This window comes from Ananas comosus, linkage group 11 (assembly GCF_001540865.1).
Source record: "Ananas comosus cultivar F153 linkage group 11, ASM154086v1, whole genome shotgun sequence".
In the NCBI taxonomy this organism is placed as follows: Eukaryota; Viridiplantae; Streptophyta; class Magnoliopsida; order Poales; family Bromeliaceae; genus Ananas; species Ananas comosus.
The window spans coordinates 2,891,610-2,908,006 of NC_033631.1; the positions used below are offsets into that span (position 1 = coordinate 2,891,610).

The 16,397-nt window shown below is 36.6% G+C and overlaps 1 protein-coding gene and 1 long non-coding RNA gene across 5 annotated transcripts; both read right to left on the bottom strand.

Moving 5' to 3' along the window:
* LOC109716922 lies at positions 1,587-4,493 on the bottom strand. 4 transcript variants are annotated; one of them, XR_002218079.1, is made up of 8 exons: positions 4,437-4,493; positions 4,238-4,339; positions 4,067-4,148; positions 3,882-3,987; positions 3,693-3,792; positions 3,522-3,604; positions 3,375-3,434; positions 1,587-1,823 (listed from the first exon to the last, which is right to left on the bottom strand). It is a non-coding gene; the product is annotated as an uncharacterized LOC109716922 (long non-coding RNA). The 4 variants fall into 4 exon arrangements; XR_002218080.1 differs by adding an exon at positions 2,276-2,459 and having other exon boundaries at positions 4,238-4,461; XR_002218078.1 differs by having other exon boundaries at positions 3,522-3,623; positions 4,238-4,459.
* LOC109717564 lies at positions 10,028-16,132 on the bottom strand. The gene is made up of 10 exons (XM_020243410.1): positions 15,101-16,132; positions 14,502-14,588; positions 13,990-14,415; positions 13,605-13,690; positions 13,434-13,522; positions 12,442-12,815; positions 12,262-12,347; positions 12,101-12,191; positions 10,962-11,393; positions 10,028-10,869 (listed from the first exon to the last, which is right to left on the bottom strand). The coding sequence occupies exons 1-10, from the start codon at positions 16,130-16,132 to the stop codon at positions 10,285-10,287; spliced, it is 3,288 nt and encodes a 1,095-aa protein (XP_020098999.1). The 3' UTR covers positions 10,028-10,284.

Sequence of the window (16,397 nt, forward strand, 5' to 3'; positions counted from 1 at the left end):
GTGAGAAAGTACAAAACCACAGAGGTGGTATTTACAATTTGCCCAAATATTTTTTCCAAGAAAAAAGTATTTCATGAATTTTTATTTTTATTTTTTTTATTTTTTATTTTTTTACGTTCCATGATGTTTGATTTCTTGTAAAAGAAAAATAGTTTTCTTTTTTTTTTCTTTTTTTTTGAGAGAGAAAGGTAGCATGCTACCCGCTTCGTTTATTTCTTTTTAAAAATAAACTTAGCTAGAAATATGAATCAACTAGGTTTCGAACTTGGAATCTCGGATTCAACCACCAAACCCTTTGCCACTTGCGTTAGGGAATGGTCGGTAAGAAAAAAAAAAAGTTTTCAAGATGTGTTTGTTTGATTTGTAGGAAAAAATAAAAAAATTGAGGATATAAATACCATCAACAAAATAAGAAGATAAGGTTACCATTTTTAATAAAACTTTTATAATTAGTAAAATAATTTAAAACAGTTATAATAACCTTGTGACATTTTTATAAGTCATTTGCCCAAGCAAATATATAACAATTACAAAAATATCTATATCTATATCTATACCTCTATATCTTTATCTTTATCTTCTTTATATTATTTCTCATTGAATTTGCCACGTGGCAATTCCTCCTTCACCCCTCTTCTCACTCCTTGATAGTTCGCCTTCCCACCTCATCTCTACCTCGATGCTTCGTCTTCCCATCCGCCCACTTTCTAATTAATGTATTTACATGATTCATTTTCATCTAAACAAATCGTTTAAAAGAAAGCATAAAATAAGATCCCTTCATACTCATTTTTATAACTTTTTTTTTTTTTTTTTGCTTTTTCTTGGTGCACAAGAAGGGTTCGATTTTTATATTTTTCTTAATTTTTTTTTTTAAAATTGTGTGTGGATTAAAATTAGGGTTCCGAAAATTGTGACGGCGCGGCGAGGTGAATTAGTGCGATGGATTTGGAATCGATAAGGGGAAAGAAGCGGTGGGTATGGGGGATTCGTACGGCATTGACCTGGCCATGATCAAGGAGAAGCTCGATGCCGACAGTTGTGATGGAGGTGACGCGGAGAATAGGGCCGGCAAATGAGCGAGCTAGCTCGTTTCGACTCGTGTCGGTTCGATATTCGGCTCGCTCGAGCTCGCGCTTGAATAAATTTCAAGCAAGCTTGAGCCTAAATTCTAAGCTCGAAATTAATTTCAAGGCCGAGGCTTAATATTCTGTACTCGGCTCTCGCGTCAATAAGCTTCCGAATAAGCTTGATATTATACTAATATATATATATATATATATAAAGTATATATATATATATATATATATATATATATAGTATACTATACTATTAATAGTACCAACCACTTGCTATTAGATTTTTGACCTTTAGATGAAGGAATGTGCGGTTAGAATGACAGTGATCCTCTAGGTTAAGTAGGTGGTTAGTTGAATAATATGATCTAACGGCACAAAATTCGATAGTACCAAGTATTTAGTACTATCGATAATATAGTTGTCACGCCCTGGCCATCAGCGGAAGCTCACCCATAGCGTGCACAGACCCGCCGTGTACAACACAATATCAATTATACACCAGGCGTCTACAAATCAACATAGTAAAAGGCATTCAATTCTAACCAGGTAATCAGAGTATAACTAATAGTTTCTAAACTTATACAAATACACAAGACCAACAAGGTACATTCTACAAAATCTCAGTACACGACACTGATCTATATCAAAATAAACTGGTAGAGGTTCATCTATTATCATCGAAAAGGCTCTAACTAGCCGTCGACTCCTCGCCAGGCACCCTAGCCTTTCCCGCTGTGGAAGGCTCTGTAAAAACAACAACAAAGATGGTGCGAGAACTATTAAACAATAGTTCCCAGTGGGTAAGCCGTCGAAGGTGGCGCAGTACACCACTATGTCAACTGTGCTATGAGTAAATATTAGATAAGCAAGTATATGTAACTGAAAACTGAAATAAATCAATCATGATGTTTTCCCAAGATTGGTTATCAACATGAAATAAGTACTAGTTCATCGTGATAAGTTCTACCATTCATGTTAGTTGATAATTTGACTAGTCATATGCCCGATTATTCATCTTTACAACATAACTGATGATATCATGTAATTACTACTATACTAGCAAAAGTGTAACATATTGTCAGCCTTTTAGCTTGTTTATTACTAAGTTCACTTGACCAATGACATAAAGTAACTTTACTACTATATCCAGTTAAGGTTAAAGTAACTTATCATAACCCAATTTACAATAGACTTACACAAGGTAAAATCATAGTCGCGCCGTGCCTAATGGCCCCGTGGAAGTCAACACTACCCACGGCAATCCACTTCAGCGCTTAAATCGTACATAGGCGAGCAATCTGTCGCTAAGCCACTCCGGAGCGCTGGTTTGGGGGGCGCGACCCCCACAAGCGTGTGCGAAATAGCACAATGGCATGCAAGCTGTAATCCACAGTATAGGTATCACCACTTCATCATGTCTCCTACATGGAATCTCAATTCGATATAAGGTCGACATTGTAGTACCCAAATCATAAGTCACTATCAACTACTTGTTGACATACTTTGACCAACAGTTAGTATAACTTGAACAATGATAATTTAACATCATAATGGGCTATACCCACAATTACACATTTAAAATCCTCACACTATTCCCTATATACAAGGAAAGTGATTTCTATGGTCATCTCTAATGACCCATGGCACATATCCTATAGTTCCATGTAATCCTCTCCTACTTGGAGTAAACAAGTCATATGTAATTCCCCTATTGCATTATATAGAGATGGTCTGATGTCCAACTCTAGATATTTACGAGATTACCTTCAGTAGAATAACATGTAGGTTATATCACAATACCACATTCTAGTTACCCAACAGGATCAAACATAACACAGGCAATTAACTAAGTTCTATTCTTTAAAGGTGGAAAGCAACTGTATGACATAAATAGGCAAATGCTCTTTATCTGCTCGTATTCAAGTTATTCTACATTACCAAAGTATACTCAATTTATTTCATTTTGTCTGATTTGCTCTGGGCTCAGATATTATGTTGACAATATGGAATAGCATAATATAACTTGGAGGTTAAAACCTATCATATACTATTCATCTAGTTATACATTCAACTAAGTACCATTTTCATGACTTATTAAGCTTGTATACACAAATATCTTAATGTCATGTAATACTTGCCCGACTAGCAAATAAACTCTAGATGCAAAGCACATTCGTACTTTACCTCTACTATATAGAGGTTCTCTTTTACCCATGAGGCTATGCAATAAGTTTAACTCATAATATCAAAGCAAACATAGAGGGAATTCACCCATTTCGGAAAGGTCCGACCCACCAATATGTTGACAACTCTCGTTGATTTAGCGAGCGAAAGTATCCGAAGCCTCCAAGTACCCTAGCAAGTATTCTAAAGTCAGCTAGGCATATAGCTCATAACTCTACATCAAACTCGTATAGTCACCTCATTTAGGTAAATTCTTACCTAATATAGAGTTAAGGCTTAATTCCAGACTTCATCTCAGGTTGGAACTCCAAATCCAATCTTAGAAAGCTCTCCAAACTCAGCTGAGCCAGATCAGAAAATCTGCTGCGAATTAGTATCAAAACAGCACTAATACACATACAAATTACATAATATAAACCAGAGTCTCACCTAGGTTTAGACCAGAACTAAATCTTCACTTCCAAGCAAGTTAAAGTATTCCAAATTAGCTCATACTAGTCACCAATTCAGCTCAACTGAATCTGATTTCCTGCCACAAACATCCGCTGAAATCATGTATCCGAACTGCATCAAAACTATAACTATTATATCTAATTTACAAACTCATAAGTGATATACCTCCCAATAGCTTCAATCGAGCCTTTTTCCCCTGGTTTCGAATTGATAACTCACAGCAAAACCAGTTCTAAAGGTCACTATATTCCATTCAAAGCACTTTTACCACCTGCTGAGAACCATTACACATAACTCCATCATTACCATTGTTATTGTCTTGAAGCTAGTAAGTATAGTTGTGAATTTACCTTGTTCAGCTCCGACTCAGTTTTAACTGAGTAAAGATCGAAGAATCATGGCCCAAAATGCCTTTACTTCCGCTTTCACAAGCTGTCCAAAATCAGTTGGTAGCAAATAGGTAAAACAAGTTTAAACTTCGTCACTCAAGCTTCAATCTAGAGAGAAGTTGCCTTACTTACCTCACAGAATTTTAACTCAGTTCCTGCTGAGTTAAGGTGGAAGAATATAGTCAAACATCAATTCCCAAGCTTCAAAAGCCATCCCCCAGGTTTCCAAACCAGCTTGTAGCAAGAGAGGGAGAAAAACGAACTCAAATCCACTAGTTTTTCCTTTCCAAATGGAAGACCTAGAGAGAAAAAGATAGAAGGTATCCCTTACCTTATCCTCAGCTCCAAAAGGATAAGAACAAGCCTAGGGGTCGACCAGAGTTGATAAGGATGGATTTAGAAAGTGAAAAGACCAAAATAGCCTCAGCCCGCAGCTACTGTTGTGCTGTGTACCGGTACACAATGATGGCTGTACCGGTACACTATACAAATTTCTGCCATTTTGAATTTTCAATGCACTTTCGGTCTTTTAACGGTTCGATCACTCCTTTAACTTGTCAAAAACCTTTTTAATACTCTTTAAAAGATGTAGGCTAGTTCCCATTACCATTCCCTCTCGTCAAACTTCATAGTAAGCCAAATTCAAAGCACTACATTCGATTAGTGCATTTGCAAAGCACTTTTCCATTTCCAGTTGTTTGCTTGGTCCAGTACTTTGCTGTAACCTCCCGACAACCCTTCAAAAGTTGTAGAAGAGTTCCAATTACTATTCCAACCCTCGAACTTCATAATTCGCCCATGTTCAGAGTATTACAATAGTAGTCGGACTCCCTCTCTTTCTCTATATATAGTTCGGCTACTATACTATCTATACTATCTAAGTACTAAGCGCTTTGTACTATTGAGTTTTTTGCCGTTAGATCTGCATATATATATATATATATATATATATATATAGTTCGGCTATTATACTATCGATAGTATCAAGCATTTGGTGCGATCGAGTTTTTTGCTGTTGGATCTATCCTTTAGCCATTTTCATCCATTAGATCATAATATTCAACTAGCCACCCACTCAACCCTAGGGGGCTACTATCATCCTAACCGCATATCCTTTCATTTAAGGGCAAAAAACCTAATAGCAAATGGTTTGTGCTATTAATAGTATAGTAGCCTAATTCTATATGTATATATGCTCGGGCTACTAATACTCTTATAAGTATAAACCCCTTTATACTTATAAATTTTCAGCCATTGGATATGCGATTAGAATGATAGTGGTCCCCTAAGATTGAGTGGGTGGTTCGTTGAATAGTATGATTTAACGGATGAAAATGGTTACAAGAATAGATCTAACGGTCGAAAACTTATGAATATAAAGGAGTTTGTACTCATAAAAGTATATATAGTAGCCAAACTCTCTCTCTATATATAATTATATATAATATATATTTTAATTATATAAAATAATATATATTATGTATTTTAATTATATGTATATAGAATTTAGATTATTGGGCCCACAAAACCAAACCAGCAAAATCCTACTCTAATGGCTCTCTTTCTCTCATTTTCACTTTCGCGTAGAGTCGCTTTTCCTAATTTTTTTAGTATTATAATATCGTATTTCATGCATTTATTTTATATGTTAAACTATTAGATATTTTTTATATCAAAATTTAGATAATATTTTATAAAAATTAAAGTATAGATTGAATGATGTTAAGAATTTCAAGCAGCTCGTTTAGGGCTCGAGCTCGCTTGACTCGAAGTTAAGCTTGCTCGAGCTCAGCTCGAATTAATTTCAAGCCAAGCTTGAGCCTAAATTTAGGCTCGAAATTAATTTCAAGCCAAGCTTGAGCTGAGATAAGCTCGCTCGAGCTCGGCTCGTTTCCACCCCTAGCGGAGAATGGGAATCACCTATCCGATTTTGACAGACCGATGAATTATGTGTGAATTAGTAATTTATTTGTTGTGGTAACTTTGCTACATTTTTACATATATGTTTTATATTTTCTATTTGTATCTATTGATGCCTCATGACAAGTCAAAAATTTTAAAATTTTAATTTTGTCAATCTTTTATCTCGCCGCAATGCACGGATAACTTCACTAGTATAACATTACATCGTAATAGTATTTAATGAAATGATATATTATTATACCAACATTGTAGTTGCCTGGATAAAAAAAAGAAAACATTCTCTGCTCTTAGTGCACGACATCATTTCTCTCCCTTTAGCTTTGTGATCCTCATTTGATCATCAAAATTTTTAAAAAATCAATTAATTTTTTTTTTAAGTGGTGGAGATTAAAAAGTAAAATAAGGGCGATCCAACACCAAAACTTACCCACACGAGATGTGGGCATTGAGTTCTCCTTTTTCGTAAAAAAAAACTGTGGAAAATGAAGGCCCAACTTTTTCCCAAAATACGTCAAATCATTTTACTTGGAGAAATATATTACATTCAACCAAATAATGAAAAAATTATTTTTTAGGTAAAATTAGTTTTCCATCAAATTTTACGTCAGAACAAACACACCCTAAATTATAATTTTTTTTTCAAACTTTAGTATTTATCTCAATTATCTTCTTATATAAAAATTATATTAATTATTCATCTATATTTATTTGTATCTTAAATAGGTTCACTTATTTAGAATAATTATTGATTTCAGCTACAAAAATTTTATAAAAATAAATTTACCGATAATTTTAGTGATCGCAATGACATCCTAAGAGAGAGAGAGTGAATTAGATTTTAAAATAAAAATGCAATAAAAGCAAATCGATAAAATTGTGATAAAAGAAAAGAGAACAGTTATAAAAAATCAAACTCAAAACACGTGACTAATTTGTTTCGAAATTTAGCTCTTTGCGTATGGCCCCTCCAATATCTCAACGTAAGATAATATTGGATTTTCACTATCTGATACTTTTTTCAGGTAAGCACCAAATCATTGTATCAAAAACTTCTTCTTTCAAGAAGATTACATTTTCTACACTTTTTTTCTCCTTTCTTCGAGACTGTATCTCACTACAAATTTCACTCAAACTTCAATAGAGAGTAGAGAGCTAAAAGTATTGAACACTAAGATTTTATAATCTCAAAGGATTAATAGATGAATCAACAAAGCCCCTAAATCTCTCTATTGATAGTCATAGCCAACATGCTATATGATTTGTACAGGTTGATGTTTTTTGCTTCGTTCGGATAGAAACTAAAGGCCTTTCTCGTTCCCGGAACGTCACATTATCATGATAATGTGAAAGAACAATTTTAAATATCATAAAACAAAAGTTTAGACAATAAATGAGTTTAACCGTTCGTGCAAAAAGAAAAAAAAAGTTAAATAAAAATCTCAGAAATCTCTATAGGTGAAAAATTATTGTTCAGAAAAAAAATATTGAAAACATTTCATTTCATAAATAATTATTTTCTTGAATAAAAAGTCAAAAAAACAAAAATTTTTTTTTTTTTATAAAATCTATCCTTTTTTACTTTTCTTTCTTTTTTTTTTTTTTTTTCAAAAAGCTACTTATCCTGTAAACAATCGAAAAAGCTAGTTATCCTGTAAACAATCGAATAGAAAATACTTTTTACTGCTAAAAAGCTATGAAAAGTATTTTGGGGCGACCAAACACCTCCTTAATTAGTAAGCATTTGAGAGTCAACGATTTGGGCACCTCATACAACTACTTTCTTTTAATTTATGGTAAACTTCAAATATCACTTCTGTAGTTTTGTACTTGTTTACTTCAGTACTCTGTGATTTAAAGTGTATCAATTTAATACCCTGTGGTTTCTTTTTTTTTTNTGTTAACTTTTCGTTAAATCATATAAAAAAAATTTCATATACCTAATCTATAGTTTGTCGAATATTCATTTTAATACCCTTTAGTTTTAACTTTATTACTGATTTAATGAAAAAAATTAGTGGATGAGATAACAAAAATAGAAAAATAAAACTACAGGATATGAAAGTGATACACTTTAAACCACAGGGTACTAAAGTAAAAAAATGCGAAACCAAAGAAGTGGTATTGCAAGTTTTCCATTAATTTAATAAAATAGAGAAAGCAAAATTCAAATTATGCTACAGCAAATAACCTTTTCCATATTTGAGTTCATATATACTTGCAAGACTTGGCAGTTGACCCTTGTCCAACTTCGTTTCGTGTATCTGAAGTTCTTAAACTACTCATGCACTAAACTCATAATTTGACGATTATAATATTTTAAAAATTTACATATTGAAAAAGTGTAAAATTTTAATTTAAAATCTAATATATAAGCATCATATATAGTTGTAAAAAAGTAACTGACATAAAATAAAACATCATTTGACCCATACGAAATTGACGGTCCAATGTTTGAAGGTCTTCCGGGGATGACTTGTACAGCTTGACTTGGAAGGCATTGACTCATTGAGTCCGCTAATGTGAAACAAATATTAAAAGTGAAATGGTGGAGAAAGATGGGAAAGCATTACACTCTCTCTCTCTCTCTCTCTCTCTCTCTCTCTCTCAAGTGAAATGGTGGAGAAAGATGGGAAAGCATTACACACTCTCTCTCTCTCTCTCTCTCTCTCTCTCTCTCTCTCTCTCATAAACACCCACACTTTTTTTTTTCCTTTTCTTTTTGTTTTTTTTTAGATGTTGTTACCTATATGTAGGGAGCCCCTCGTTGCAATTAAGAAGTGTTTAAGCATATTTTATATTCAACATGTTTAAAAAGTTATGATTAAGATTTTAACTTAAAATTAAGATCTAAATTATAAGGAGTGTTCTATGACATGATCAGAAGACCAACATACAAACAAAATAAAATTTGAACACCGATTTCCCACAAATTAAATAATAATCTTTCGTTTATTATTAAATAAATTTTTAATTCTTGTGATTTTTCATATATAAACCATATAAATAGTATAGATCTTATTTATCAAATTAGATATTGATTTCAAGATAGTAATCATTAAGGATTAGAAGTGTCACGCTCCGAACCACAGCAGAAGTCTTTTCGGATATGTGTATAGGACCGCCGTGTGCACATGGCCGCCCCTATATACACAAGACATCTACGATCAATCAATATTTTCCACCAATATATATAACATATCCTACATGTTGGGTATCGAAAGCACATGAAACATAAACTAAACTTATTAACTTAAACATTCTACATACATCCATACATTATATAGAAAATACATCTCTACATCATATAACTCCCAAATGGAGAACAACTCTAAGTATAATACATCTCCAAAATAAGATAATCTCCAATATCACATAGCTCTCACATACAAATAGACTAGTCTAAAATATATACAAGGGCTTTTTTTGCAAATAGCCCCCTGACAAATTTTATTTGCAAAACTAGCCCCGTGTAAAATTTATTTGCAAAAATGGCCCTGGCCCTGCCACGCCAGCGCCACGTCAGCGCCACGCGGGCAGGGCCAGGGCCAGGTACGCAAGTTGAACACGGTGATTGGTTCACCGTGTCTAAACACGGTGAACGAATCACCGTGTTCATAGTGGTCTCACCACACGCGAGTAGTTGGTATTGCATTAGACACGGAGATTCGTTCACCGTGTCTAGACACGGTGAACGAATCACCGTGTCCTTCACTTCCATATTTGGCCAAACACGGCCTGGCTACTTGTATTCGGACTACTTGTATTCGGACACGGACTTAACCATTTTCGGGGGACATTTGTATTGGACACGGTGAGTCGATCACCGTGTCCGGAGGTTTGTATTGGACACGGTGAATGAATCACCGTGTCCAATAGAATTTTATTGGACACGGTGAATGGATCACCGTGTCCAATACAATTATTGGACACGGTGATCCATTCACCGTGTCCAATATAGCTACCAGCCCAACCAGTAGTTTGCCGCAAAAAAATGAATTACAAAATTCAATACAAGAATACGATACAGATACATGTTGAAGAAAAATGAATTACAAGATTCATTACAAGAATACGATACAGATACCTATCAATACACATCACAACATCACAAAAGTAATACACATCACAACATCACAAAATTAATACACATTACAACATCACAACCAATAGAATCTCAATAATATAATCAATACCAAATAATCAAAACAGAATATACAAAATAAATGCAAGTTATACAATAATATATAAATATAATATCATGTTCTCCTCCCTCGACCTCCTCGACCACGTCGCCTACCACGTCCGCGACCACGACCAACATCATGCTCATCAAAAGGCTCCAAGATCTCCAACTGGTCTAGATGCTCTATAGCAGCACCCTCAATAACCGGCTCAATCACAGCAGTAGCATGTGCCGGTAGTATGTCTGGCCGTGGAGGAGCTGAAGAGGAGGGCTGATCTGGCCGTGGAGGAGCTGAAGAGGAGGGCTGATCTGTACGGATAGACCTCGATCGCCGTCGACGCCTAAAATAAACAATATCACCTGCTCGAGCTGGATCCTGCGGTACTGGTGCTGGTGCCGGGTCCGTAACATCAGCATAAGGTGGCTCCCCTATCGGTGATGATGGCATCGGTGGACTATATACGGGTGCATGGCCGGACGTCGATGCTCCACCATAGTCTGCTGGTCCTGGAGGTACATAGTGTGGAAGCGTAGGTAAAGTCTCCAGAACTGCCTCCATCTGATCGGCGACCTGTGATAGGGTAGCTAAGACTCCACCTCCTGAAATATCGGGTAGGACACGTCTGATCGTATAATGTGATCTCTGCACGATATCAACCTGAAATAAAAGCACAATCAAAAAAGATTATACGAAACTTTCTTGTATATATAAAAATTAATATAAAAAGATATTTGCAATTACATTCATACCAATACTCTCTCGACGTGTCCACGTGGCTGATAGGCAAGTGGTGGCCGCTGTACAGGTCTAGATATCCACCTCCTGGTGATCGTCCAATACCACTGCATGTAAACAGTGGCAGCTCGTATCGGATCTGGATCTGTCCCAGGGGTCACCTCTGCTATATCTACTAATCTATCATTCCAACGCTCAATGTATGAGGCGTGGTATGCCGCCCAATCCTCATCTGCTCTGCCTCGTGAATTGATGCGAGGTATGGCAAGCACAGGTTCAGGTATATGCTGTAGTAGCCCAAACTGGCGAAGCACACGATCGGGATGATGGAGCTCAATAATGTGGAAGCAGACTAAGGTAGTCCTCGATCGCCAAACCTGGGACCCCGCCAGACAAAAAGGTGGGAGCGTCTCTAACACTGCGTCGTCATAAGGCCTCCATATAATCTATTGTGAAAAATACATATGATTAGCTATCAAAACACATATAATGAACTATTGTGAAAATAGACAGTGAAAATTGAATAATCTTTAAAATTTGACCATAGGACTTTTAAATTCAAGATCAAGAATGTTAATATTAATCTATATAGTTTAAAGTATTTTCTATCAAAATTTGAAGAAATTTAGATTCTTCTATATAGTAGCCTAGCTCTATATATGGTATAGATAGTATAGTAGCCTAGCTCTATATATAGTATAGATAGTATAGTAGCCTAGCGCTATATATAGTATAGATAGTATAGTAGCCTAGCTCTCTCTCTCTCTCTCTATATATATATATAGTATATTGGCCTAGTTCGATAATGCACTTTTGCAGGATTGAGACTCTAACTTGAAATTGATCGCCTACAAACCTAATTGAGGGTAAAGCGAACATGTTGGCGAAGTCGGTTCGGCAATCCGTCCAGCCTACGCGAAGATATCGCCAATTCGGACGTTTTCAGCTTCAAAATGGAATGATAATCGAAATAGTATAAATATTATATTGTAGATAGTATAGTAGCCTAACTCTATATATAGTATAGATAGTATAGTAGCCTAGCGCTATATATAGTATAGATAGTATAGTAGCCTAACTCTATATATAGGAAGATACTGATAAATCACATTAATAGGTTTAAAATTCGACAGATTGAATAACTTGTATATACCTGAGACTCTAACTGCTGATCCAGCTGATCACGATAAAACTCAATGTCACTAGTCCTGACATTGTCCCGAAATGCTAATCTAGTATTCCACCTGTTTCATTTATATCATATTAGTTATGAAAAATTAGTATATAGAAAACTTAAAATGAAAAAATACTTACCGACACCCTAATGGCATGTCGACAAGCTCAGGCTGCGGGCCTACTACCTCAGGGCGGCCAATATGCAGGTGGTCCCATGCCCATATCTATACAAAAATAAACATTCTTGTTAGAAATGGAAACAAAAACCATGACTTAACTAGGAGTATTATAAGGGTCTTCTTGTTAGAAGTATTGTACCTGAACTAATGTCCCAAAACAACAACACTCGACCTTTCCCCTGATGCAAGCATTTCCTAGGGCGCGATAAAGATGTGCTAGCGCGGCTGCACCCCATGCTAATGCACCACAAAGGTCAAAATCCTCTAAATGTGGCAACCATTTCAAATGCACCCTGTTGCCGCTTGGATTTGGAAACAAACTACATCCTATCTGAAATAGTATATATGCTCTCGCCGTAGCTCTAACAATAGCGGGAGGTGCGTCTAAGGGGATATCATGGAACTGCTGATATAACCAATCTATCTTGATCTCACCACCCCTAATATCCTCCGGAACCACCCCGAGAAGTAACCCGCAGAGCTCTGCCCACTGATAGGATCCCCCTCCAGTCNCTATATATAGTATAGAGAGCATAGTAGCCTAGCTCTCTCTCTCTATATATATATATAGTATATTGGCCTAGTTCGATAATGCATTTTTGCAGGATTGAGACTCTAACTTGAAATTGATCGCCTACAAACCTAATTGAGGGTAAAGCGAACACGTTGGCGAAGTCGGTTCGGCAATCCGTCGAGCCTACGTTAAGATATCGCCAAAAGGACGTTTTCAGCTTCAAAATGGAATGATAATCGAAATCCGTCGAGCCTAACTCTATATATAGGACTTTTAAATTCAAGATCAAGAATGTTAATCTTAATCTATATAGTTTAAAGTATTTTCTATCAAAATTTGAAGAAATTTAGATTCTTCTATATAGTAGCCCAGCTCTATATATAGTATAGATAATATAGTAGCCTAGCTTCTATACACGCGTTATTCATTCATCCTTACATTACACCATTTATATCTTCATGTTGCAAAGGAGATGTTTTTTATTGGGTTTTAGTATGTTCTATACATTGGCCTGAGGCATGCAGCTAGAGTAAAACTTGACATGCAACTAAGTGTTCCTAATGGGAAGATACTGATAAATCACATTATTGAATACAAAATTCGACAGATTGAGTAACTTGTATAAATCTGAGACTCTAACTGCTGATCCGGCTGATCACGATAAAACTCAATATCAGTAGTCCTGACATTGTCCAGAAATGCTAATCTAGTATTCCACATGTTTCATTTATATCATATTAGTGATGAAAAATTAGTATATAGAAAACTTAAAATGAAAAAATACTTACCGACACCCTAATGGCATGTCGACAAGCTCAGGCTGCGGGCCTACTACCTCAGGGCGGCCAATATGCAGGTGGTCCCATGCCCATATCTATACAAAAAAAAACATTCTTGTTAGAAATGAAAACAAAAACCATGACTTAACTAGAAGTATTATAAGGGTCTTCTTGTTAGAAGTATTGTACCTGAATTAATGTCCCAAAACAACAACACTCGACCTTTCCCCTGATGCAAGTATTTCCTAGGGCACGATAAAGATGTGCTAGCGCGACTGCACCCACGACAAAGGTCAAAATCCTCTAAATGTGGCAACCATTTCAAATGCACCATGTTCCCGCTTGGATTTGGAAACAAACTACATTCTATCCGAAATAGTATATATGCTCTCGCCGTAGCTCTAACAATAGCAGGAGGTGCGTCTAAGGGGATATCATGGAACTGCTGATATAACCAATCTATCTTGATCTCACCACCCCTAATATCCTCCGGAACCACCCCGAGAAGTAACCCGCAGAGCTCTGCCCACTGATAGGATCCCCCTCCAGTCACTGCGCCACCATCGACGGGGAGTCCCGTAATAACTGCGACATCCATCAATGTAATACTCATCTCTCCATGTCGCAAATGGAAACTCTGTGTCTCCCGCCGCCACCTCTCGACTAATGCTCCCAATAATGACTGATCGAGCTGTAGGCGGCGCAATCGTGAAACGTAATAAAATCCTGCTCGTCGCAATAAGTCCAACACCGCAGGATGCTCGCACTGCCATCTGTTCAATTTACGGCCATGCTCCGTAAATTGAACAGGAGAATATCCCTGCATGATTGTGAATGCCAGCACGTAAATTAGTACATAAGTTAAAGAAGATCTACGTAAATTTGAAATGTTTTTAAAAAATTTACCTCCTCTCTGATCAAAGTAGATCTATGTCGTGGCTGCTCAGTCAGCACGGATATATCAATAGGTCCCAGCTCGTCATGATCATCCATCTGAAATTGACAAAAAAAAAAAACTTAGTTAGATACAACATGATGTAAAATTAGTGCGTAAGTATAAAAGATTAAAGAAGTTAAGTGTCATATTCATATAGAAAAACCTATCGACGACGCCTCTCGGTTCTTCTTTGCTGATTTTCAGGACAAGTGCTTTTATAATGTCCAGGCTGTTTACACATACTACACTTGCCCCTCCTATTCCCACTGGCTTCGTCCATAACATTACGGATACGCGTAGATCTGGGTCGTCCTTTTTTTCTTCTCCCGCGTGGTGGCACTATAGGGGAATCATATGACGCGATCCAATAACGACGATCGGGTACGGGGTAGAATTGCGGTTCATAAGCCTTACAATATGATTCGACAGTATACCAAGGAGAACATAAGCCATAATAATCTATGTTCATGTGTGATGAACTACAACATGACAAAATGTGTGAACAAGGGATTCCTGTGAGTTGCAAACACAAACATGAACATGTAGAACTGCTTCCATTGATAGTCACTTGGTATTGATCATCCCCGCCAATAAGTATGTTGAACATATGAAATGCAAATCGTTGAACGGTATATCCTCTCGCACTTCTCATCCGGCTATTGATGGTTTTTTCAACAGTCGTGACAAACTGCGTGGACATTGCAGCGCCTTCTGTCCGATGTTTTAGAAAAAATTCAACCACTCGATGAAATGTTGCCATCACAAAAGCTGTAATTGGTAAGGCGCGAACTCCCCTCAACACCCCATTTAAACTTTCCGATCGGTTAGTTGTCATAATACCAAATCGTCGACCACCATCAAAAGCTTTAGCCCAGTATGTCCTATCGTTATGAAGATTGTCAACCCAACGCCAAGCTTCTTCATCCATAGCCTTCAATTCTTCCTTTAATGCGTAATATTGCCGTTCTTCTGAAGCACTCCCAATTCGATAAAAAATTTTAAGTAAGTGTTTTCCTTTGAAATGAATATTCATATTGGCCTTCATATGTCGCAAACACCATCGATGAGCATGACCTTCAGATGGTGGGAATACAAGTGCAACGAGGTTCGCTAGGCCTTTAAAACGATCTGAAATTAGTGTAATAACTCGAGATCTTGTTATATACCTTCTTAGGCAACTTAAAAACCACTCCCAACTCGAGCCATTCTCCCCCTCACAAATTGCGAAAGCTAGCGGAAATAAACCACCATTCGCATCGACACCTGTGGCAATTAATGCGTGGCCTCCGTATTTCCCATACAGATGAGTAGCATCGATACTAAGTAATGGCCGGCAATACTCCCAACCATGAATCGACGGTCCAAAAGCCCAAAAGGCTCGTGAAAACATTCTCGTATTGCTCGCCACACTAATATACTCAATCTTTGTAATAGTTCCTGGATTTGTTGATTCCAACATAGAGAAGTATCGAGGAAGGTCGCAGTATGATTGCTCCCAACTACCGTATATAATTTGTAGTGCTTTATTCTGTGCCCGCCAAGCCTTGCTATATGATATGCTAACGTGTAACTCGCTCTGAACTCGAGCTTGAATTTCCATCGGACTCATTGTAAGCCTTGCCTTCAGTGTAGGTAGTATAAATTGACATATGAAAGATGATGTGCAGTTTCGATGTCTTGTATTTAGAATTGGAACCAAACAAGTGTGCGGACCTTTATAAGTCTTTACTTTAAAAAATGAACTACCTTTCGGTTGAGAGGCATGTAATCTCCAAGGGCAAGAATCGACCACACATCGCACAGTATATCTAGTTGTATTTGACTTAACAACTTTAAGCTGCACATTATGTGCAATGTGCCAAGCG